This window comes from Lepidochelys kempii, chromosome 6 (assembly GCF_965140265.1).
Source record: "Lepidochelys kempii isolate rLepKem1 chromosome 6, rLepKem1.hap2, whole genome shotgun sequence".
In the NCBI taxonomy this organism is placed as follows: Eukaryota; Metazoa; Chordata; order Testudines; family Cheloniidae; genus Lepidochelys; species Lepidochelys kempii.
This window is the reverse complement of record NC_133261.1, coordinates 122,699,775-122,726,047: the sequence shown is the minus strand read 5'-3', so window position 1 is coordinate 122,726,047 and position 26,273 is coordinate 122,699,775. Positions and strand designations below refer to the sequence as shown.

The window sequence follows — 26,273 nt, the reverse complement described above, 5'->3', positions numbered from 1 at the left end:
TGGGAAAATCCTCAGGCATCTAGGATTAAAAAAATTAATATGAAAAAATGCATAAAAATTTAAATGTAACTGATAAGGCACTAGATTTTGACCAGAGAGGAAGAAAATTAATCTGATTTTTATAAAATTCACAAAAACGTTCTGATTTAAATTAAGTTTAACTTTATTCTGTTTAATCAATAAATTCAAGATTTTTATGTTTCTTGACTAACTTTCTTTAGGTCAAACGCAAATTAATGGCATCTCACCACAGTCTGCTGGAGTCATTATTGGTAAACCACACCCTGTTACAGTGATTGCCTCTGTTCTTCCAGCTCCTCCAAAACCACAACCTAAGCTAAAGAAACCCAACATAGCAGTAATAGAGATGAGATCAGAAAAAAAGGACCCTCCTAAACTCACTGTGCAGGTATGAAGCAAGAACAACAACTGCTTTACTTATTAATATTTGCTAAAGATTGTTTGTATTCAAGGACAGGGTAGGCCCATTACTCAATGGGGGGGAGACAATAACAGAAAATGTGGGAATGGTGGAAGCGCTAAATGCCTTTTTTGTTTCTGTTTTCACCAAAAAGGTCAGTAGCGATCTAACAACTAACACAGTGAATACCAGTGAAAATGAGGTAGGATCTGAGGCTAAAATAGGGGAAGAACAAGTTAAAAATTACTTAGACAAGTTAAAAAGAAAAGGAGTACTTGTGGCACCTTAGAGACTAACAAATTTATTTGAGCATAAGCTTTCATGAGCTACAGCTCACTTCATCGGATATCTTCAAGTCACCAGGGTGATGTCTTCAAGTCATACGTCCTAGAATACTCAAGGAGCTGACTGAGGAGATATCTGAGCGATTAGCCATTATCTTCAAAAACTCATGGAAGACTGCAGAGATTCCAGAGCATGGGAAGAGAGAAAAGATAATGCCAATCTATAAAAAGGAGAATAAGGACAACCCGGGTAATTACGACCAGTGGGGGGAAAAAAATCTAACTAGCTTCAAGACTGAGCTTGATAAGTTTATGGAGGGGATGGTATGATGAGACTGCCTACGGGACGGCTAGCAGCAAATATGTCCAAAGGCCAGTGATGGGACACTAGATGGGGAGGGTTCCGAGTTACTACAGAGAATTCTTTCCCAAGTGTCTGGCTGGTAGGTTTTGGCCATGTGCTCAGGCTCTAACTGAACGCCATATTTGGAGTTGGGAAGGAATTTTCCCCTGGGTCAGATTGGCAGGGACCCCATTGGGTTTTCGCCTTCCTGTGCAGCGTGGGACACGGGTCACTTGCAAGTTTAAACTAATGTAAATGCTGGATTCTCTGTAACTTGAAGTCTTTAAATCATGATTTGAGGACTTCAGTACTCAGCCAGATGTTAGGGGTCTATTATAGGAGTGGGTGGGTGAGGTTCTGTGGCCTGCAGCGGGTCAGACTAGATGATCGTAATGGTCCCTTCTGACCTCAAAGTCTATGAATCTGAGACCAGTCAGCTTAACTTCAGTAATCAAAAAGATAATGGAGCAAATAAGCAATCAGTTTGCAAACACCTAGAAGATAATAAGGTGATAAGTAACAGTCAACGTGGATTTGTCAAGAACAAATCGTGTCACACCAACCTAAAAGCTTTCTTTGACAGGGTAACAAGGCTTGTGGATAGGTGGGAAGCAGTTGATGTGATATATCTTGACTTTAGTAAGGGTTTTGATACTATCTCACATCACCTTCTCATAAACAAACTAGGGAAATATAGCCTAAATGGTTCTACTGTAAGGTGGGTGCATAACTGGTTGGAAAACCATTCCCAGAGAGTACATATCAGTGGTTCACAGTCAAGCTGTGGAGTCCCACACGGATTGGTCCTGGGTCCGGTTTTGTTCAATATCTTCACAAATGATTTAGATAATGGCATAGAGAGTACACTTGTAAAGTTTGTGGACGTACCAAGTTGGGAGGGGTTATCAGTGCATTAGAGTATAGGATTAAAATTCAAAATGATCTAGATAAACTGGAGAAATGGCCTAAAGTAAATAGGATGAAATCTAGTAAGGACAAAGTCAAAGTACTCCATTTAAGAAGGAACAATCATACACATACAAAATGGGAAATGACTGCCTAGGAAGGAATCTGCGGGTTGTAGTGGATCACAAGCTAAATACGAGTGAACTGTGTAACACTGTTGCCAAAAAGCAAACATCATTCTGGGATGTATTAGCAGGAGTGTTGAAAAGCAAGACACAAGAAATAGTTCTTCCACTCTACTCTGCGCTGATAAGGCCTCAGTGGTGTATTGTGTCCAATTCTGGGCACCACATTTCAGGAAAGACGTGGACAAATTGGAGAAAGTCCAGAGGAGCAAAAATGATTAAAGGTCTAGAAAACATGACCTATGAGGAAAGATTTTTAAAAATGGGTTTGTTTAGTCTGGGGAAGAATACACGGAGAGGGGACATGATAATAGTTTTCAAATACATAAAAGGTTGTTACGAGGAGGATAGGACAAGAAGCAATGGGCTTACATTGCAGTAAGGGAGGTTTAGGTTGAACGTTAGGAAAAATTTCCTGTCAGGGTAGTTAAGGACTGAAACAAATTGTGGAATCTCTGTCATTGGAGGTTTTTAAGAACAAGTTAGACAAACACCAGTCAGGAATGGTCTAGTTCAGGGGTTCTCAAATTGGGGGTCGGGACCTGTCAGGGGGTCGCGAGGTTATTACATGGAGGGTCGCGAGTTGTCAGCCTCCACCCCAAACCCCACTTTGCTTCCAGCATTTATAATGGTGTTAAATATATAAAAAAGTGTTTTTAATTTATAAGGGGGGGTTGCACTGAGAGGCTTGCTATATGAAAGGGGTCACCAGTACAAAAGTTTGAGAACCACTGGTCTAGTTAATAATTAGTCTTGCCTTGAGTGCAGGGGTCTGGACTAGAGGATCTATGATGGTCTTTTCCAGTTCTACACTTCTGTGATTCTATGTGAATGATTTGGTATTGGTGGATGCCTTTTCTCTTAATGTTAACACCGTATGGTATAGTGTAAACAAAAATCAGTCATCCTGTGCAAATTGTTTTGAAATTTTTTACAATTATTTTTATTATTTAACCAGAATAGAGTTGTTTGGAAAAAGAACATATCTGAAAGTATAATCCTTGTGTTGAGGAGAAAACAGCCCTGTGATTTTTTTTAGAGGGAGACTTTCATGCTGGAGCAAACTTGAAAAGGAGAGTTTAATTTATTTAAAACAATAGCAATTTACTTGGCTGAATGCTTTGCCATTTAAAATCTTTGTTTAAATATGAGTTTCCTTGCAACACAGTTTCCCTTCAGACCAGTCAACCACTGAAGTCCTAATTCCATGTTTGTGATATGAGTCTGTTGTCATGGAAATGGAAAAGAATGTTTTGTCAAAAATTCAGTATTTTGTTTTCATTGGAGAATCAAACTGAAGCAGAAGATATGCTGTCAGTATTCCCCTCTCTCCCCTCCCCCCTTTAAATAGAACTACTTTGGAATAATAGAAGTCAGAAATTAAAAAAAAAAAATCCCAGACAGAACATGTAGTCCATCCCTCTGCCAGTGCACTACTTTTCTCATCAACACACTTTTTTGGTAGTGCTTTGTTCAGTTTAGCTTTAAATGTTCCAAGTGATGAGGCTTTTGTCAAAGATTTAAACTAGTACTTACATTTCTTTTTGATGCATTTGTGTACCTGTTGAAAAATCTTTGTCACTGCAAAGAACATAACCACTCTAATTCTTCTTCTAACTGTTTTGTACAAAGATTGTACATCTATTACAATGTGTCTATTACAAAATTAATAGTTACTGCTTATTACTTAAAAGTACACTTAACAACACAGTTGTTTATAAGGCAACATAAATGACCCATTAATCAATCAATCACAGAATTCTGAATAATTGATGTGAATTGGGGTGGTGTATTTATTATGTAAAATTACCATACATGTGTTTGGCAATTAAAACATACAAGATGACAAGGTCCCAGGGTGTTAATCTATTATAGATAACAAAACTGAAGACCTCAAATGAAATGGAGAGCAGTAAAAGTAAGATAACAGAAAAAAAGGAGAAGGAAGTACTCTTGGGGGAATGTTCTTAGTTTGTTTATTATGTTAAATCTGTCTTTAAAATCCAGTCCTGATCAGGTGGAGGCATGACAATGGGGAGCCATTCCATGTTCTTATGAAAAGTTTGAACAGAGGAAAATTTAATTAATACAGACTTAGACTTTGGACTTGTGGTGTTTTCCATTTTAGGTATTACCAAATGTAGATATTGACAGTCTTTCAAATGACAGCGTGAGTATAAACCAGGCTCCTACAAGCTCTGAAGCAGCACTTCCTCCTGTCAGCAGTCTGATTCAGGTATTGGTCTAAATGCCTAAGAATCGGTGTTAGTTTGATAAGTAGATATTAATACATTAATGTTCAATTACTATCAAATGATCTAATGTAGTATTCCTTCTTTGTTAAAGAAAGTAGGCCCACTAGTAAACAGAAAAGAGAACTAAATTGCGACTTCTAAGATGGGTGGGTTTTTATTTATTTATTTTAAACAAAATCTTTAACAGGGTGTAGATCGTTAATTTCCTTCCATCCCTGAGTAAGGGATGGTGCGTAGCTGTGCCTACCCCAGGAACAGCATAGGGAAAGAATTGTGACTCTTTTGCGGCGGGGAGGAGGAAGTAATCTGCTGTTGGCCCAAACCAGGAGCACATTGCTTCTCCATCCAGGCAGGCTGAGCTGTATTAGCTGGCACATGGAAGAGAGAAGACTTCACCTACTCCTTTCGCTCTTTATGTCCGTTCCCTGTCCACCTGCCTTGGGTGGGGAATAGTGGCCCTGTGTATCACCTCACCGCCCTGCACACAGACCGACAATACAAGGTAGCTGTGTAAGAGAGTAAGGAGGTGCCTTGTGCTCCCTTACACAGCAACACAGGCAAGCCACTAACTACTCGGTGAGATGCTATGGCCTATATTGTGCAGGTCAGACTAGATGATCATAATGGCCCCTTCTGGCCTTCAGATCTACGAATCATGATTTTACCCATATCACTTTTCAGGAGTTGTCATAGAGCATTTAGGAAATAATAAAGATTGTGTGTGACTTCCAGGCAGAAAACTATGTAAAGAATGTTAAGGTTGCAAACTGAAGTGTATGATTACAAGATCATGTATTGTTTCTTCCACAGGACCTCTGCCTCATTCAGTACACAGGCTGAACTATGTGAACTGAATGAGGCAACTGTTCAATATATCTTTTTTCCTTAACTGTTCAGCATGTGTGAGTCTGCTTCATTCACTGCACACCAACCAGCCTCCTCACTGCATGAGGTGAAGTTCCTGCAGACCCCTGCCTCATTCACTACACAACTCATTCATCATTCCGCTGAACTCTCATTCTTATTCTGCCACTGAATGAGGCAGTGTTCTCCCCGTCCCCCATCACACCCCCTCCCCCCGCAAAAGAGCTTGTGATCATGTAATTAAAAACTAGTTTGTAATGATTATGCACAAGGAAGTAGAGTTAAGGTTGCTTTGGGGAACCTTAATTTAGGTATTGAGTGATTCACTTTGCAGTCATTTGTTCCTCTCTTGTGTATTTTAAAAAAAAAAGTTTGATAGTTATAACAATAATTTTGTCCTGAGATTCTGAAGCGGAGATATTCTATTAAATCCTACAGCCAAGTCCAAGGAGTGCTAGCATTCATTTTATTGAATTGCTTAATGGATACCATCCAGTCCTCTTTCTGGTCTATAGAGAAATCCCTCTGTTAGGATAAAACATTTTTGCATGGTGGTTGTTTAAGATCTAATTAGTGTGCAACAAGATGGTCACTGTAGCTTGATCATATTCTCAGTATAAAGTTTTTCTACAGTTATACCTTCTTAATTTCAGATGTGTATGTTTTTGTCTACCTTTTATAAGGGTCCAGAACAAACTCAGTATGAGGAGGAAGATATAAAGTTCTTAGGAACTAATTTTGTGGATGTTACTGATGTTATTCAGGTAATTACATCCCAAAGATGCCTTCAGTTCTGTTCTGTTCCTCAATATGAAATAAAGCATTAAAAATTGTACTTTATACAATATATGCGTCTTGTTTAGTTTAGCTTTATCTGAGATTGAAAGGGGTAGTTTTAAATGGTTGGATGCCAAGTAATTTTGTTTTTAAATGACTAAAAACATTTGGTTGGGAGAAACAAGAAATGATAGGCCAGCTCTTACTTACTGGTTTCAGAGTAGCAGCCATGTTAGTCTGTATTCGCAAAAGGAAAAGGAGTACTTGTGGCACCTTAGAGACTAACAAATTTATTTGAGCATAAGCTTTCGTGAGCTACAGCTCACTTCATCGGATGCATGAAGGAAGAGAGTTAACTTAATTTTAAGAACTGGGTTTTAATTGTACATGCCTAGACTCCTTAGAAATAAAGACATGCCGTCAAAGAACAGCACTTCAGAGTCAATAGTGGTACTAGAATTCGAGACCTACCTATATGTGCACTTATTGGAGAATAGCAATGAAGTAAGTTAATATCAAGTATTCTGACAGAGCATAGATCATTTGGTGATGTTGCAGCCCTTGAAAATGAATTGCGTATATTGTGTTCTTATTACCAAATGGATTTTGGAAATAAAAGTAAGAAAAACTGTCAGTAATACCCTGTAAGTATACGAACATGCAAATAACCTTATTGACAGCCAGTCAGAGAGCTCCATTTGTGACCAGTATGATAAATTCACTTCAGAAATATATGTATTAAATGTACAGTATATCAAAGAATATGTTCCAGTCTTGTCAAAACTATGCAAATGACTCTTTAAAATAATGACCAGAACTTCTCTAAAAGAACTAATAAATCTACTTGGGCAGTTTTTTTCTATTTGCACAAAGGCTTATTCTTTAAAAACGAACAGGGAAACTACTTAAGAAATCAATTTAAGAAATAACAATAAAAAGAACCTAGCAGCATCTAAATTCTTTAAATGTTAATATGAGTTCTCCATTTTTCATATTTCTCCAGGATTGCTTTTATTTTTTGTTGTTGGCAATGGCCTGCATTTTAACCACAAAGCAAAATAGTGTTTCAATGGCAACACATGTTTGGCTCATGACCATATATATAGTGTTCTTAAAGACAAACATAATGTGGAGCCATAAAATCAGGTCTCCGGAGTGACAGAAATATTTAAGACCTCAAAAGCATCCTCTTTTATAGTAATAGCTTTGCTTTGAATGTGCATGGAGATATGTCCATAAAATGTTATGCAGGAAAACTGGCCTTTTTCCCCCATGAAAAGTAAATTTGTTAGAAGTTAAGAAGATAAGTATTTGTCAAAAAACTTCCTGTTTTTTCAATTTCATGTGGACAGGATTTTTTGGTACTTTGGTCCATGAGTTTTCTCTGAGTTCAGTACTTCTCTCTGATTTCTTGTGGTAGAAGATAGGTCCAGAAGATACTGAAGATGTTAAAATGCTAATTTTAGTTAGCTACTCTGTCACTGGATAATGCAGCAGTTCCCAAATTTTTGAAAGTTGAGTCCCCTTAGAGGAAGATGAAATCTGTTGTACCCCCATTGCTGTCCTGCCATGTCATGTTAAAGGCCTACCTGTGGTAATGTATAACCCTTCTGCATTTGCCCTCTTATCTCTTGGTGCAACTTGCACTTTGGGGAAATGCTAGGGTAGAACTTCAAGTTACACCCTTTCTTTTTCTTTATGCTTTGGAGGGCAGTGAAATAATTAACTCTGTTGACAATCAATGTATCCTCATTAGCATTGGAGTTAGCACCCATTGAAATAAATGGGACAGTTCACACCCTAGAGCTGTTGTTTCAGGCTCTCATTTTGAAGGTTTCTCCTCAACAATAATTGTTAGAGACTATGTACACAGAAGAGTTTTAACAGTGTTACCAGTATAGCCATCCCATCCATGTGGACACTCGTGTTCTGCAGTCTGGTGTCAACCCCAATTCTGATACATATGAACTATTCCCTTCCTGTGTGTAGTTTTGAGGGACAGTTCAACACTGCAGTACGCAGCCAGATGTTGGCCACAAGTAGCATCTTACTAGATGTCCTTGGAAAAGAATCAAAGTATTCAGATTTCTCAGAGCAGTCAGACTGGTTAGACCTGAAGTCAGACCAGTCTTTCCTAAATGGGACTTACCACTGGCGCTGAAAGCACCCTTTTAAACCATTTACATGGATCCTCACCTTTCTACAGATCTATCAAAACCTATTTCTTGGTTGCTTTCACAACTTCTAGATGAGTCTTTAAGTTGGCAGCTTTATCTATACATAAATCTCATTAAGTCATTCATAATGACAAAGTGGTATGAAGGAACTCATAATCTTTCTTGTCAAAAGTGAACTCATCTTTTCGTGCCACATAGGGGACAGCATCCTGCAGAAAAGCTGTGGCATAATATGGATGCTTTTGGAGTACTAAAGAGATATATGGAGTGCACTGATTCAATGAGAAGATTGGCTTCCTTGTTCATCTCCTTTCATCCGAAGTAACAAGAGCTCCAGCTATCCAAATTATGTCTGGCTAGATGGATCAGATTATGCATTGTCAAGGCATACAAGGCATCAGGTTGAACCTGTTTTGACAGAATCAAAATACGCTCCACAATATCTACGGTGTCTTTAGGCACTTTCTGCCCATGTTCTTCCCCTGAGGAGATCTGCTGGGCAGCAACATGGTCCTTTATTAACCCTTTTATTAGACACTATAAGGTGGACTTTCTATCCTCTGCAGAAGAGTCCTTCAAAAGGAAGGTGCTGCACGCATTGATCCAGAAGTTGCTTTCTGATTTGGCAATTGATGGGAAAAGCCCTTCCTTCACTTCTTATTCTACTTCTTCATCCCTCCCTAGTCCTGTTCTCTCCTCCTACTTCCCACATGTGACAGTACTGTGGGAGACATAGGGTTATAGAATGGGAAATTTCTTATCTGATAATATCCTTTACAATAGTAGCAGCATCCACAGTTCTTCTTTGAGTGATTGCTCATGTATTCCACAATAGGTGTGCATGCTCACCACGTGCACCGGTGCCAGAAGTTTTTCCCCTAGCAGTACCTGTAGGGGGGAGCACCCCCTGCAGCCTCTGGAGTGTCACCTGCCTGGCGCGGTATAAGGGGAGCTGCGTACTCCCCCCACCCTGAGTTCCTTCTTGCCAGCAGTGAAGGTGCGTCGGAACTGCTCTACTCCAGCTTTGCTGCAGCTCGTCCCCAGAACTGTTCTTTTGTTCGTTCAGCGTTAGTACCTGTAATTAGTTTAGTTTAGTTAGTCAGTGAGCCCGGGCCGGGGCATGTCCCGCGCCCTGTGGTTTAAGTCATGCGGCTCTTGTAGGCTTTCTGTGCCAAGAAGTGACCCAGACGCACACTGTTTGCGCTGCTTGGGAGAAACCCATATCAACGAAAGGTGCAAGATTTGCAAGTCGTTTAAGCCTCGGACCAAAAGAGAAAGGGACATTAGGCTCCGGGCCATCCTGATGGAGTCAGTGCTGACCCTGACCTCAGCACACCGCTCCAAACTGGTACCCAGCACCGCGGCATCGGTACGCGGCGAACCTCCGGTGTCATCGACCAGTCGGGGCACTCCAAGAGGGCCAGGAAGACCCTCTTTTCGCAGTGGCACAGACGGAAGTCTGGGACAGAGGCTAGGCCCGTGTCGGGCAGTCCTCGATCCCCACTGGGCCCCAGGCCTCCGACTCAGCGTAGTAGCCCAGCCCCTTCAGAACAGGCCTCTCCGGATGTCCGAATGCTGTCCACCCCTGAAGCTCTCCAGGCGGCATGGGACATTCTGTCCACGCCGGTGCCTGGAGCGCTACTGATTTCGGCCCCGCACTCCAGAGGCAAGCCACCACTGGGATCTCCGCAGTCGCCTCCGGCCCAGTACCGGTCTCGATCGAGAGAACGTTCCCCATGCCAATCACCCCCTAGCGATCGCTCAGGGCAGAGTCCAGGTGGATCAACCTCGGCGCCAACCAGACTGTCTGGCTTGGTTCCGTCCGGCTGGGACTCGCGGCACCACTCATCCTCAAGGAGCAAATATCAGCGGGAGCACAGCGGGCGTCGCCATCAGTCCTCCTCTCGGAGAGGGTACCGCAGTCAGTCGTGGCATGGTTGTCGACACCGTTCCCGCTCGGACTCCCACTCCAAGTCTCTGCCAAGACAATGCACTGCCGGGCGTCGATTGCCAGCTTTTCACTGTTGCGGGTCCGCCCATCGAGGCCGTTCACGGAGCAGCTGTTACCGCTGGTATTGGTCCTCCATGTCGAGATCGCGGTCCCATGACTGTCGTAGATCCCGGCACTGCTGCTCCTCCTGGTCCAGAAACAGCAACAGATCTTACGCCAGCCATAGCCATTCATAGCTGTCCTTCGATGGGCAAGGCCAGCCAACCCGAACAACCAGCCCCGCTGGTGCCACAGCAGATGCAGTGGCACGGAGCATCATGGCCGGCCCAATGGTACCAGTGGGCACTGTGGCCTCCGGCGCAGCCCCCGGTGGGAACTCGCTCGGTGGCTGGAGCTTCGGAGGCACTGTCGGCCTCCCTCTCCAGACCCCCAAGAAAGGAGGTGGTGGGACGTGCGTCCTCGGCACCGTGCCCAGAGTCCAACCCGGAGGAGGCGATTGCAGCCCTGCCCCCCCCCGTATCCTGCAGGAGGACTTCAGAGCCACCAAGAACTCTTAAAGAGGGTGGCAGCAAGCCTCCACCTCCAGGCAGAGGAGATGGAGGAGCCCTCAGATTCCCTGTTTAACGTGTTGTCCCCATCGACACTGGATAGGGTGGCCTTGCCTCTCCATGAAGGGGTGGCTAAGATTTCAAATGCCCTGTGGCAAACAGCGGTCTCGTTGACTCCATCTCTAAAAAGGTGGAACGCAAGTACTTTGTACCCACTAAGGGGCGTGAGTATCTGTATACTCACCCGGTCCCCAACTCCCTGGTGGTCGAGTTGGTCAACCACAGGGAACGGCAGGGTCAGCTAGCCCCGACCGCAAAGAACAAAGACTCTTGGAGACTGGACTCTTTCGGAAGGAAAAATTTATTCATCTTGGGGCTTCCAGTTACGAGTGGCAAACCATCAGGCTCTCCTGGGCTAGTACGAATTCAATCTGTGGGGCTCCCTGCCCAAGTTTGAGGACTCCCTCCAGGAGCACAATAGGAAGGAGTTTCCAGGCGCTAGTGGAGGAAGGGGCAGCGGCTGCTAGGGCATCCCTGCAGGCAGCCTTGGATGCTGCGGATATGGCCGCACGATCAATGGCCTCCGCGATGTCTGTGAAACGGGCGTCATGGCTCCTGCTCTCTGGGCTGTCCAGCGAGGCTCAGTATTCCATGCAGGATCTCCCGTTTGACGGGAAAGCTCTGTTTGCGGAGGAAACGGATACAAGGCTGCATGGCATGAAGGAATCCTACACAACCCTCCAGACTCTGGGCCTCTATGTTCCAGTTCTGGCAAAACCTAAGTTCAAGCCGCAGCAGACGCTGGCCCAGGCTGCCCTCCTGAAGTATGAGGCCAACCATAAGAAGCAGCAGGACTATAAGAGACGCCTTCAGAGGCAGTCTCGGCCTGCCCCCCAGCCTGGGTCCTCCAAGGGCAAGCAGGTGGGGAAAAGGCATTTTTGACGGGACGCTTGGGGGCACCTCATCAGGGATCCACCCCCAATAAAGCTTCCCTTCTCCAACCAGTTGTGTGCTTTCCTCCCAGAATGGTTGCCGCTAACCTCGGACTGATGGGTCCTCAACACCATCTCCCAGGGTTACACCCTCCAATTTACTTCCTCCCTGCCCAACCACCCCCCACCCCGTCCCCCTTGGGGGATCCCTCGCACGAAGCTCTGCTCGAGCAGGAGGTGGCTCCTAGGTCTAGGAGCGATAGAGGTGGTGCCTGAGGAGTTCACAGGCAAGGGGTATTACTCCCATTATTTCCTTATCCCGAAGGCCAAAGTGGGGCTCAGGCCCATCCTTGACCTCTGAGGTCTGAACCAGTACATGGTGAAGCTCTAGTTCTGCAAGGTCTCCCTGGCCTTCATCATCCCCTCCCTGAATCCCGGGGACTGGTACACTGCCCTCGATCTACAGGACATGTACTTCCACATCCACATATTCGAGGGGCACAGACCCTTCCTCTGTTTTGTGGTGGGACAGAATCACTAACAATTCACAGTCCTACCGTTTGGTCTGTCTACTGCCCCCAGGGTGTTTACAAAATGCATGTCGGTGGTAGCGGCCTACCTCAGACAGCGGGGGGTCCAGATATTTCCCTATCTGGACGATTGGCTTGTCAAGGGCACCTCCCGGTCGCAGGTGAGGGATCACGTGGTGCTCCTCCTGTCCACGTGCACCGCCTTTGGCCTGTTGGTAAACAACACCAAGTCCACGTTAGTCCCAGTCTAATGCGTAGAGTTTATCGGGGTGCTCCTGGATGCAGCGTTGGCCAAGGCCTCTCTCCCGCCAGGCAGATTCGAGACCCTGAAAGGTCTCATCGACTCAGTCACAAGGTTCCCAGTGACAACAGCCAGGGTTTGCCTACAACTCTTGGGTCACATGTTGGCGTACACGTATGTGGTTCATTACGCCAGGGTCAGGATGAGGCCCCTCCAGCTCTGGTTGGCCTCGAAATTCTCCCAGGCCACAGACAGGAAGGACAAGGTCCTCACCGTGCCGGACCCTGTGATCACCTCCTGATGGTGGTGGTCCGCCCCAAACAACATGCTCCAAGGGATCCCATTCAGGGACAGGGCGCCATCATTGGAACCGGTGTCCGATGTGTCGGACCTGGGTTGGGGGGCTCATGTGGGGAACTTTCAGACCCAAGGCCTGTGGTTGGCTCAAGACCTGACCTTACATATAAACGTCAAGGAGCTCAGGGCATTGTGGCTGGTGTGTATGGCCTTCCGCTCGCACCTGGAGGGCAAGGTAGTCAGGGTCCTCACGGACAACACAGCCTCAGTGTTCTATATCAACAGGCAGGGCGGGGCTCGATCCTCTGACCTCTGCCATGAAGCCCTCAGGCTGTGGGACTTCTGTATAGCCCACGACATCCACCTGAAGGCCTTCCACCTACCGGGTGCCCGGAACGAGAGGGCAGATCGCTTGAGCAAGGACTTTTCCTCGCAACACGAGTGGTCCCTCCACCCGGAAGTGGCCCACCGACTCTTCCGAAGGTGGGGAACTCCCCAAATGGACCTGTTCATGACTCAGCAGAACCGGCGATGCCCCCAGTTCTGCTCCGGGGTGGGTCTGGGGAAGGGCACTCTCTCCGATGCCTTTCTCTTATCCTGGTCAGCCCAGCTTCTCTACGCCTTTCCTCCGTTCCCTCTAATAAGCAGGGTCCTGGAGAAGATAAAGACGGACAAGGCCTGGGTCCTCCTGATTGTCCTGGTGTGGTCCAGGCAGCATTGGTACGGGACCCTCACGGGCCTGGCAGTAGCTCCGCAGTGGCTGTTGCTGCTCCACCCAGACCTGCTGTCTCAGGACCAGGACCGCCTCCTCCACCCCAACCTGGCAGCTCTTCACCTCGCTGTGTGGCTGCTCAGTGGTTAGGTGGAGAGGAAAGGACGTGCTCAGAGCAGGTTCAGCACGTCCTCCTCGAAAGTAGACGGCCCTCCACTCGCCGCGCTTATTTGGCGAAGTGGTCCCGGTTTTCTAGGTGGGCGGCAGACCAGGGTGTCTCCCTGGTGACCGCCCCGATCCAGCTTATCCTTGATTACCTCCTCCACCTGAGGGCCCAGGGCCTGATGCCCTCGTCAGTCAAGGTGCATCTGGCAGCCATATCGGCCTTCCATCCACCCGTGCAAGGGTACACGGTATTTTCCCATGCTATGACTGGCCGATTCCTTAAGGGTTTGGACCGTCTTTTTCCATATTCTAGACCCCCGGTCCCGCAGTGGGACCTAAACCTGGTGTTGGCTTGTCTCATGGGGCCCCCGTTTGAATCACTGGCCACTTGCTCCTGGTCTCACCTCTCATGGAAGGTGTCCTTCCTGGTTGCAGTCACGCTGGCCAGGCGAGTCTCGGAGCTCAGGGCCCTGACCTCTGAGCCGCCGTACATGGTCTTTCAGAAAGACAAGGTCCAGCTCCGTTCACACCCCACATTCCTCCCAAAGGTGGTCTCCGCCTACCACATGGACTTTTTTCTACCAGTCCTCTGCCCCAAGCCTCACACATCTAGTGAGGAGCGCCGTCTCCACACGCTCGACCTGAGGCGAGCTCTGGCTTTCTACCTCGAGCGGACCAAGCCATTCAGAAAGTCCTCGCAATTGTTCGTCGCCTCGGCTGCGTGCCTGAGGGGCCAGCTGATTTCCACTCAGCGGCTTTCCAATTGGATCACTTTGTGCATCCATTCCTGTTATGAGCTGGCGGGTGTCCCCCCGCCACCCATTGTGAGGGCACACTCAACTCAGGTGCAGGCCTCGTCGGCTGCCTTTGTGGCCCACGTCCACATCCAGGACATTTGTAAGGCCGCCACGTGGTCTTCAGTTCACACATTCACCTCGCACTGTGCGATCATCCCCCAAACCAGGGATGACGCCGGGTTTGGCAGGGCTGTTCTCCATCATGGGAACTTGTGAACTCCTACCCACCTCCAACAGATGTAGCTTGGAATCACCTATTGTGGAATACACATGAGCAATCACTCGAAGAAGAAAAGACAGTACCTTTTCTGTAACTGGTGATCTTCGAGATGTGTTGCTCATGTCTATTCCACATCCCACCCTCTTTCCCCTCTGTCAGAGTTGTCTGGCAAGAAGGAACTGAGGGTGGGGAGAGCGCACAGCTCCCTTTATACCGCGCCAGGCAGGTGCCACTCCAGGGGTTGCGGGGGGCACTCCCCCCTACGGGTACTGCTAGGGGAAACACTTCCAGCACCGGTGCACGTGGCAAGCACGCACACCTATTGTGGAATAGACATAAGCAACACATCTCTAAGAACAACACTTATGGAAAAGGTAACTCTCTTTTCTTCCTTCCCTGAATGGCTGCTTATTCAAAGGGCAAAATATAATTTTTGTACCTACAGTATGTGGGCCATTTAGCCTATTGTACATAGTTTACGAGTTGGCATTGAAGTTATTCTTACTAATCATATTCTACTTGTTTTTACGCAACTTTGGAATCAACGATCTGGTAACAAGCTGGAGCAGAGGGTGTGACCAGCAGAAATGTAGAAACAGGATGTTTCATTATTGTCAGAACATTCCCCTCCTTTTTCCTCTAAATGAAATTTTGGCAAAATCAACAAGATTTTGCAAAGGATTTTGGTATAGATGGAACTGCATTTTCCCATGAAAAATGGTTCCATCTACGTTTTTCTGACTAGCTGTACTCATCAGGATGAGTTTTTCAAAGAGGACATCTAATGCAGCCAAAGCCTACACCATGAAAGCCTTTGAAAATCAACAGTGTCAAAAAATAAATTCATGATTAAGTTATTGGAGAACTTTGATAAGAGACTATTAATATATTTTTCAATTATAAAACAAAATTCTCATATTTTACCTGATCATTTCTGCCATTTTTTATTTCTATAACATTATGTGAATATACTTTTGAGATCTAAATAGAGAGGGCCTCAACTTGATACTTTGAAAAATAGAATGATTAATATTCCAACTAGATCTAAAATAACTTCTAATTTGTCATTTTTTTGGTTGGTTGTCATGATAGACATTTTCAAAGGTCCCTTAGGAGGTGAAATGCAGAATTAACTACATATCATTCAGGACAAGACTGGAAGAGATGACATATAAATAGGTTTAGTCTGTATAATTAAAGGCTGAACATAATTTTTGTATTTAATTTTCAGTGAAGATTATGTATTATCCCAAAATGAATATAATATATACTTCTCTGTTCAGATTGGTATACTAATACAAATATATTTTAAAATTTTATGTATGTGATTTGGAAATGTAGAAAAACCGCTGAAGTTTTAGCCAGAAACTATTAATTGCATTTGCATTGAGATTTATTGCATATACTTACTTTATTTAATCCAGATGTCTGCATTTTAAACACGTTAGAAAAGATTATATTAAATGGGAGACATCAAAGAAAATTTGTAAGAGTTAATATAGTCAGTAGAAAGAACACGCATAATGAAACACCAGACAGAGGAATTTGTACATTCACTTGTGAGAATGAATTATGGCTATGAATGCATATATCCCAACAGAACGAATTGCTTATCAACTCACAAGTCACCCAGAGTAATTTTAAGATGATATGGCACCCTTATTTGAGTTTAAATGTGATACATTATTTTTAAATGTTATAGAATAGTGCTATTTAATACATTATTTTTAAATCGTTATAGAATTTTTTGGGTAAGATTTCTATTTGGTGTAGTCCAAATGTGAATATCATGTTCATATGTCTGTTTTGTAAGTTATGCATTATTTAAGAAAATGCCTTTTTTAAAAACCAGAACGTTAACCTCCCCCCCTCCCCCCCCCAATCCACAGCAAAAATATTTTTTGCTCTAGTGCCCAGTATGGAGCTTTATTACCTTTTTCAAATTTAAAATATTTGAAAATTAGTGGAGCGGAAGACTGGGAGAGAAACTTTAATATCAGAGTGGAAATGCTTGCTCCCTTTTCCCTCTTAGCCTGAGCTCTGGGACCCTTCACCTCAGAGATTACTAGACCGAGCCCTAGCCCAAGCCTGGAAGTCTACCCTGCAGTGAAACAGCCTTGCAGCTCAAGCCCCGCAAGCCCGAGTCAGCTCACACCAGCTGTGGGTTTTTTGTTACAGTGTAGACATAACCTTATGGGTCAGTCCTTCAGGTCTTACTCATGTGAGTAATTCTTACTAGAGAGATAAGATGTACTAGAATATATTTTGTATTGGACCAACTTCTGTTGGTGAGAGAGACGAGCTTTCAAGCTTATACAGAACTGTTCTTCAGGACTGGGAAACGTACTCAGACGATGTTTACACTAAAGAGCTTACAGCGGCACAGCTGTACAAATGCAGCTGCACTGCTGTAAGTTCTCCCTTGTAGCCACTCTATGCTGACGGGAGAGAGCTCTCCCATTGACATAATTAAACCACCCCAAAGAGCGGCAGCAGCTATGTCAGCGGGAGTGCATCTCCCGCTGATACAGTGCTGTCCACACCGGCACTTCTGTCGGTGTAACTTTTGTCGCTCAGGGGGTGTTTTTTTCACACCCCTGAGCGACATAAGTTATACTGAAAAACGTGCTAGTGTAGACGTAGCCTCAGAATGTCACAGCTAAATTCAAGGTGGAACAGATCATTTAGCATAAATAGCACATATTTCAAGGGGCCATTCACGGTGAAGTGACCCGTTAACACCCCTCCAGTGATAGGGAGGAAAGGAGCAGGGTGAGCAGCTGGGGGTCTTATTAGTGGGTTATAGATTGTTGTAATAAGCCATAAATCCAGTATCTCTGTTCAGTCCATGATTTTTAGTGTCTAGCAAAGCTGTGAATTAAAGCTCCCAGGCTCATCTTTTGAAAATGTTGTGCAGGTTTCCTTTGAGATTGAGGGCTGAGAGGTAAGATATAGGCCACGTCTACACTACCCGCCGGATCAGTGGGTAGTGATCGATCTATTGGGTATCGATTTATCTTGTCTAGTGTAGACGCGATAAATCGATCCCCGATCACTCTGCCATCGACTCTGGAACTCCACCACTGCAAGAGGTGGAAGCGGAGTCGACGGGGGAGCAGTGGCCATCATTCCCGCGCTGTAAGGACGCGAAGTTAGTGATTCTAAGTCGATCTAAGATACGTCAACTTCAGCTACGCTATCTTAGATCGATCCCCACCCCCCAGTGTAGACCAGGCCATAGAGTGATCACTTTGTGAAAAGCGTTCACCCCTGTGTGATTCTTACTATTTGGATAAGTAAAAAAATTTATATGCTAAACAAAGGTTGCAGGATCTGGTCCTTCTTGGTGCCTCTGTTAAGTGTTACAGTGTGGTGTGATATTGTGATTGGCCATGGTTACGTGTAGAGGCTTGTGGAAAAAAACAAACAAAAAACAAAAGGGGTGGAGGGTCAGAAAATTAAGCTTTTTAGTCTTACATTTCATTACTTAGAAATCCCTTCTAACTCTTCAGCAAATAAATGTAGTGAAAAAAATAAATGTGCGTATCGAAATTACCATTAAGCTTCCAAGGTAACGACACAGCTGTTAGAGCTATAGTTTACCTGCTGTGCTCAGTAAATTCACATTTTGGTCCATATCTTCACAGCCAGATGGTACTGAAACTTATTTTAAATTAAAGTGTACATTCTGCAGAAAATAGATATCCATGGAAAGATTGCAAATCTGTGCCATGGGACAGCATTTCTGAGATGCATATTACAAGTGACTTCAGTTATAATTGCAGTGTTGCTGAAGCCATATTGATCCCGTAATGTTAGAGAGACAAGGTGGCTAAGGTAATATCTTTTATTGGACCTACTTCCGTTGGTGAAAAAGGCAAGCTTTCAAGCTTACACAGAGCTCTTCACACCCTAATAACAATTATGTGGGTGAAACCAGACAATCTCTATGCTCTCAAGAGAACTCGCACAGAAAAGCGATAAAAGAGAAAAACACCGTATCACCCATGGGTGAAGACTTTTCACAAAATGATCACTTCATATCTGACCTCACACAACACCTTCAGAAGACAAATTTTAAGAAATTAAAATTAATATCTCTTTTAGACACTAAAAATCATGGACTTAATAAAGACATTGGATTTATGGGTCATTACAACAATCTGTAACCCATTAATTCTCCTTTTATCCTATGACTGTAGAGCTGTGAACTGCCCGCTTCATCTTGATTAGCCTCTTGCAACATGCATTTACTCCTTGTCTGTTCCACCTTGTGTTTAGCTGTGACACTCTGAGTACCTTTCCCAGACCTAAAGAAGAGCTCTGTGTAATCTCAAAAGCTTGTCTCTTTCACCAACAGAAGTTGGTCCAATAAAAGATACTACCTCACCCACCCTTTCTTCAGTTACAATGTTGCAAGTACATTTCCTCGGTGTTGGAGTTATCCTTCATCTTCCTGGCTCATGTACCACAGGCAGGAGAGCCAAATCCTGTTTTATGTAATAACTTCTGTACCACTATAACTGCACAGATTTATGGGTTGTTAGGCTTGAAATATTATATATTAACTGCAAAATGGTAAAAGGAAAGCGTGTGCATACTATGTTATAACACAACTGTAGCTATTTTCTAAAGCGAAAATGCTGAAGGTTGTCTCTTTGTTTTTATTGTAACTAGGATCAGGAGGAGGAGGATGGAATCCCAGAATTGTCTGAACCAATCCTGGAATTTAATAGACGAACTGAAGTTGTTTCTCCAAAATATAACGGCCCTCCATTTCCCCCAACTGCTCCTGCTTTTCAACAGCCAGCTGATATTCTGGATGAAATCATTGAAAGGAGGGAAACTTTAGAAAATAGGTTGATTAGCTGGTGAGTTTCCTGTCAGGGGGAAGGTAATAAAATAGCAGCTGTAAACGTAGTGGGAAGAAATACATAATCAACGCAAGTATTTTTTTAAAACTATTTCCCTTTGTCTTATTAAGTTTTCCCCATATATTGAGAGTGCTGTAAATTTGGCTGTCTCAGAGCCTGCTGGTAGAAATACAAAAGTTTTGTTTTGTCAGGGTGGAACAAGAAGTAATGGCACGAATTATTAGCGAGATGTACCCTGTCCAGAAGGAAAGAATGCCCAGTGTGGATACATCAGACAGCGAAGAGAGTGAGGCCGTAACCTCTGACATTGGTAAGTAGGAATTGTAGTTGGGCTCAGTTGCTTTCCAGCCTGAAAGCAGATGGGACCAAAGGCTATCCATCTCAGATTTGGGCTAAAAGATATTTTAACAGCTTGGTTAGGGAGTTTTAACTGGCTACCACCGTAAGATGTGTTAAACTTACAAAACTGATAAACTAATGCACAGAAAAGATGTGTGTTTGTGCACATGTGAAGGTGAAGAAAGGGGTCATCAGGGCAATACAAGCAAATTACCCTGGTTAATTGATAAAGAACATTCCACAAATGGGCCAGCTTTGGAAACCAAATTCTGGTAAACCTCCTTCCATGCAAATCAAAGTGCAGCTGCGCATTGTACTTTTGCTAGGCTACAAGGGTGGCTGTCTTTATCTCTCTTGTGAAGAAATGGCATATCAGATAAATGCCTGCCTTATAAACATACACAAGAGAGAGACATAGGGACTCCCACAGTCTCACCTCAGCCCTTACACTGACTCCCTCTGTGGCCTTGGACAAGTCATCTGCCTCGGTTTCCCCATCTGTAAAATAGGAATAATACTTCTTCACAAGAGTGCTTGAGAGTTCATTAATGTATGTAAAGTTCTTTGAAGATGCAAATTGCTAAGCATATTGTTATATCTTTGCAGTATAATATATTGCATATCAAGAAGTAAAATTTGAATTTAGGTTTTGTGTGTTTTCTTTTTAGTTGAGGCAGCAGGTGGTGGAGGATTTCAGCTCTTTGTCAGCGCTGGTGTGCCAGTGAACTCAGAAATGATTAATCATTTTGTGAACGAAGCTCTTACTGAGACTATTGCCGTGATGCTGGGTGAGCGGGAAGCTCAGAAAGCAGTTCCTGCTGCAAATGTTCTCCAAAGCACAGCAATCTTGCCAGTAAGAGTGAATTTTTTTATTATTATTTCTGGTTGTAGTTATGAGTGTGTTCGGATTTATTTTTTTAATCCCAGATTTTGGTTATGTGCAATCTGAAGACATTGAAAAGCGATTCTGAATCAGAACAAGCATGTTGTGGCTTCTTGGTTACAGTAAGTCCCAATATGTCCCAGTAAGTAACAAGATTTAAACCAATTTCACTTTTCAAAACTTGAGTTCTTTTGCAGTTTGCTACATTTATTTTTTAGAATGCTGTGCACATAAAATTGGTCTCCGAAGGACGGGAATAGTAATATTGGATTTCATGTTGTTGGATAATAGCTATGCTCTTTCCAGTACAAGGTTGCAAGATTGATAGACATTTTAGCTCAAGTGTCTTGTTATATTTGATCCTGTGCACTAGAAGGCATTCTTTAATATCTGTAAAGATAAGTAGTCTTCATGCATCTTCAGTCGTGGGTTTCATTCTCAGGCATGAGATTCAGAACCTGACTATAGAGCTAAAAGAATTTAGATAATTTATTTGTACTTTTCCCCTCATTGTTGGGTTGATTCTCCTTGACTGTGTTTTGCATTACAGTAGTCTTCAGCAAATGTTCAAACAGTTAAATTTACCTTTTAACATGGAAGAATTTTCTCCTTCCTTTAATAATCAAATGACCACTGCCTGTTATCAGCCTAGGGCAGAATTTTTAAAATATTTTTGATAATGAGAAGATTCTAAGCTATAATCCAGAGTTCTGTGTTGGGTAAGATCTTCAGTTTGATTTTTGTAGGGACCTACATGGACAATCTATTACATAAAGGTTTAATGAAAATGGGCCAGATTCTTGGATCCACTTTGTCCCCTTTGTGCCTCTCTGGTATCACAAGTGGCCGTATTCTTGCTGTAGCTGGCCAGCTGAGTATTCCCTTTGCATAGGTGAGCTCTCCAGTGGCATAAAGCTGATAGAGGTGGCAGAGCTGCCTCCTTTACTAGTGAGCCCTTTGCCTCCAGTGTAGGTGGAGGAGGCAGTTGGAATATGGCAGAGTAGAGCTCTGCCATATTTGATTATCCATTTGTGTAAGGGAGTTTACTGAGTGTGCCTTACAGCAGTTGTGTAAGTTAGAGCTGCTCCTCAACAATTCTTGACTTATATTGGGGGCAGGCAGCACAGGATTGAGGAGTTGCAACCAGCTTCCTGATCCCTTCTTGTGTGTGGTGGAGATTCGGATCCCAGTATGTCACATAATATCAAATCACAATGTCTAAAAAGAGAATCAGAGAGACAAGGTGCCTGAGGTAGTATCTTTTATTGGACCAACTTCTGTTGGTGAAAGAGAGAAGCTTTCAAGCTGCACAGAGCTCTTCTCCAGGTCTTCTGACGGGAAGAAAAGCTCTGTGTAATCTCTGACACTGCTCTATCTGTCTCTCTCTCCCCAACAGCAGTTGGTCCAGTATAAAAGACATTACCTCACTTGCCCCGTCTCTCTAATATCCTGGGACCAACACAGCTACAGCAACACTGCATAAAAAGGGAATAGCATAAGAAGCAAGTAGCTCTGGCAATATCTGCACTGATGTGCCAAGGATATCAGGGCATTGATGCAGAGGTGAATCTAAATGCACAATTTCTTCACTGAAGCAGAACCAGTTCAATGTACTATTGGAGATAGTACTGATGGATCTGGTTAATGGGCAGTAAATGCCATTGACTCAAATTCTGTAAACAGTGGGTGGCTCTTTATGTTTCAGGGAAGGAAAACATATTTGTGGATAGGCTTATCCTACAGTTATCAATCTCCATGACTGCTCTATGGATGAGGGAGTAGAGGACCAAACTTTCCTTGTTTAGGATGTGTAGAACTTCAGTTATACTCTTTCAAGACTTCCTTTGGTGGCAGCAATTCTGAACAAATTTAGGAGAGACAAGGTTGCATGGAAAGCATAGTTATTTATTGGTAGAGACAAATTTGGTTCCTCTTTTGGTGGAGAGAGAAATGACTAATTCCAACAGACTGCAGACTGAAACATTTGATCACACTGAATGAAGGCATCTTGTTATATCTTGAGCCAGGATTTCTGACTTCTGACATTGTGGAGACTAATTAAGTTATCTTCAGATAAGGTTTTTCAAGTGCCCTTGCTTGCTAGGAAGAGTTCCAGGAGGTCATATTTAAATGGAAAGAACACTCAGTGTTACTGGACTTTCAGTGATATATCTTTTTCCTCTGTTATTTTTTCAGGAGTCTGTGGTGTCTACTCCATTGGCTACACCACCTCATACACCACTTCCTGAAAAAGAACCGTCTCCAGTAAAAACTCCAGTTTCTTCTTTGTCTGTGACAGAAATCGGTGGAGATGTTGGTGAACAAGAACAAATGACAGAAACAGGTAATGAAAATGGTGTTTAAACTTGAGATGAAACAAGTGTACTCACATCTGTTGACTTTAATTTATGGTGTGGAATATTTTCTCCTGCAAATATATGATCTCTGAGGATAACCACCATTGGGTCTTTGTTTCCACTGAGAGAGCAAGGGGGGAACTCACATAGTTTAAAAGGTTTGAGCTAATGTATTTAAAAATATATGCTTTTTTGTTTTCCATAGGGCATCAGTTGTGCCCTGACCAGACAGAATTTGCATTGGCATTGTCCCTGGGGGTCATTGCTTTTCCTCTCACCATGTGAGAGAAATAGCTGACCTTTGCTTCGTTATCTATGCCTAATGTTAATAAATCCATGATTAAGCACCCCAAATATATTGGCTTGGCTTTCAGAGATGCTGAGCACCCACAAATCACACTGAAGTCAGTGGGAGCTATAGGCAATTGTTTAATCATTTATTTAAATTAGTTTAGTCCTCACAACTATCGGAATGTTTTCAGGTAAAATATGAAAGCCTTATGAAACAAAATAATGACCTTACATGAGGATTACTTGCTGTTTTACTTGCCAGTCTCAATTTTGTGATTGATTTCATATGTGTAGGATTTGACATTCCACCTGCCACTACTCCTATTGGCACACCTGCTGCTACTCCAGTTGATACACCTCCTAGAGTAACTACTCCAAGTCCTCCTGTATCAGAACATGGCTCTGATGCAACAAGAATGGGAAGCCCAAAGCCTCCAAATCCATGGGGTGATGCAGAACTTCCTCTGGATGAGGAAAAACCCAGTCCTTTGAATGAAGAAACTCTCCATCCAAGAGCTGTGTGAGTTATAACAATCAATATATTATCTAATTTCTCTTCCAAGTAATTTTGCCTGTTTTTCCTGTATAGTAAACAACTTTAGGGAAATACCGTATGTATATATCATGAAGTGTTGGGATAAACAATTCAGTAAATAGAATTAGAGGCTGATTTATATAACAGGTATAAGAAAATCAGGACCTCCTCCAGATTTTATCAGTACTTGTTTGTAATCATATTTGACAAGATACTTAGCAAGCCAGTTCTTATCACAACTGCTAGTAACAGATTTTGCTCTGTTGAAGTGTTTTTTTTATTATCGTTTTGGCAAATGGGGAACTATTTTTGCAGCTGTCTTAATGGAAGTAACTTCTTTATGACAGGTTTCAGAGTAACAGCCGTGTTAGTCTGTATTCGCAAAAAGAAAAGGAGTACTTGTGGCACCTTTGAGACTAACCAATTTATTTGCGCATAAGCTTTCATGAGCTATAGCTCACTTCATCGGATGCATACTGTGGAAACTGCAGAAGACATTATATACACAGAGACCATAAAAAAATGGGTGTTTACCACTACAAAACGTTTTCTCTCCCCCCACCCCACTCTCCTGCTGGTAATAGATTATCTAAAGTGATCACTCTCCTTACAATGTGTATGATAATCAAGGTGGGCCATTTCCAGCACAAATCCAGGGTTTTACAAGAACGTGGGGGGGGGGGGGGGGGGAGGAAAAAACAAGGGGAAATAGGTTACCTTGCATAATGACTTAGCCACTCGCAGTCTCTATTCAAGCCTAAGTTAATAGTATCCAATTTGCAAATGAATTCCAATTCAACAGTCTCTAGCTGGAATCTGGTTTTGAAGTTTTTCTGTTGTAATATCGCAACTTTCATGTCTGTAATCGCGTGACCAGAGAGATTGAAGTGTTCTCCAACTGGTTTATGAATGTTATAATTCTTGACATCTGATTTGTATCCATTTATTCTTTTACATAGAGACTGTCCAGTTTGCCCAATGTACATGGCAGAGGGGCATTGCTGGCACATGATGGCATATATCACACTGGTGGATGTGCAGGTGAATGAGCCTCTGATAGTGTAGCTGATGTTATTAGGCCCTGTGATGGTGTCCCCTGAATAGATATGTGGGCACAATTGGCAACGGGCTTTGTTGCAAGGATAAGTTCCTGGGTTAGTGGTTCTGTTGTGTGGTATGTGGTTGTTGGTGAGTATTTGTTTCAGGTTGCGGGGCTGTCTGTAGGCAAGGACTGGCCTGTCTCCCAAGATATGTGAGAGTGTTGGGTCATCCTTCAGGATATGTTGTAGATCCTTAATACTGCGTTGGAGGGGTTTTAGTTGGGGGCTGAAGGTGACGGCTAGTGGTGTTCTGTTATTTTCTTTGTTAGGCCTGTCCTGTAGTAGGTGACTTCTGGGAACTCTTCTGGCTCTATCAATCTGTTTCTTCACTTCCGCAGGTGGGTATTGTAGTTGTAAGAATGCTTGGCAGAGATCTTGTAGGTGTTTGTCTCTGTCTGAGGGGTTGGAGCAAATGCGGTTGTATCGCAGAGCTTGGCTGTAGACAATGGATCGTGTGGTGTGGTCAGGGTGAAAGCTGGAGGCATGTAGGTAGGAACAGCCGTCAGTAGGTTTCCAGTATAGGGTAGTGTTTATGTGACCATCGTTTATTAGCACTGTAGTGTCCAGGAAGTGGATCGCTTGTGTGAACTGGACCAGGCTGAGGTTGATGGTGGGATGGAAATTGTTGAAATCATGGTGGAATTCCTCAAAGGCTTCTTTTCCATGGGTCCAGATGATGAAGATGTCATCAATATAGCGCAAGTAGAGTAGGGGCGTTAGGGGATGAGAGCTGTGGAAGCAATGTTCTAAGTCAGCCATAAAAATGTTGGCATACTGTGGGGCCATGCGGATACCCATAGCAGTGCCGCTGATTTGAAGGTATACATTGTCCCCAAATGTAAAATAGTTATGGGTAAGGACAAAGTCACAAAGTTCAGCCACCAGGTTAGCCGTGACATTATCGGGGATAGTGTTCTTGACGGCTTGTAGTCCATCTTTGTGTGGAATGTTGGTGTAGAGGGCTTCTACATCCATAGTGGCCAGGATGGTGTTATCAGGAAGATCACCGATGGATTGTAGTTTCCTCAGGAAGTCAGTGGTGTCTCGAAGGTAGCTGGGAGTGCTGGTAGCGTAGGGCCTGAGGAGGGAGTCTACATAGCCAGACAATCCTGCTGTCAGGGTGCCAGTGCCTGAGATGATGGGACGCCCAGGATTTCCAGGTTTATGGATCTTGGGTAGTAGATAGAATATCCCAGGTCGGGGTTCCAGGGGTGTGTCTGTGCGGATTTGATCTTATGCTTTTTCAGGGAGTTTCTTGAGCAAATGCTATAGTTTCTTTTGGTAACTCT

The 26,273-nt window shown here is 43.6% G+C and overlaps 1 protein-coding gene across 11 annotated transcripts in view; it reads left to right on the top strand.

Annotated features, from left to right (window-relative positions):
* Positions 1-26,273, top strand: part of KIAA0586 (KIAA0586 ortholog) — a 134,118-nt gene that overhangs the window by 59,368 nt on the left and 48,477 nt on the right. For 8 of the 11 annotated variants that reach the window (XM_073349981.1, XM_073349977.1, XM_073349972.1 and 5 more), the window contains 8 exons: positions 222-409; positions 4,268-4,375; positions 5,942-6,022; positions 19,283-19,476; positions 19,671-19,789; positions 20,487-20,671; positions 22,898-23,045; positions 23,644-23,869. In XM_073349981.1, coding sequence (XP_073206082.1) covers positions 222-409; positions 4,268-4,375; positions 5,942-6,022; positions 19,283-19,476; positions 19,671-19,789; positions 20,487-20,671; positions 22,898-23,045; positions 23,644-23,869 — 1,249 coding nt within the window. The remainder of the gene's footprint in view (positions 1-221; positions 410-4,267; positions 4,376-5,941; positions 6,023-19,282; positions 19,477-19,670; positions 19,790-20,486; positions 20,672-22,897; positions 23,046-23,643; positions 23,870-26,273) is intronic. The other 3 variants (XM_073349976.1, XM_073349975.1, XM_073349978.1) reach the window with 3 other exon arrangements.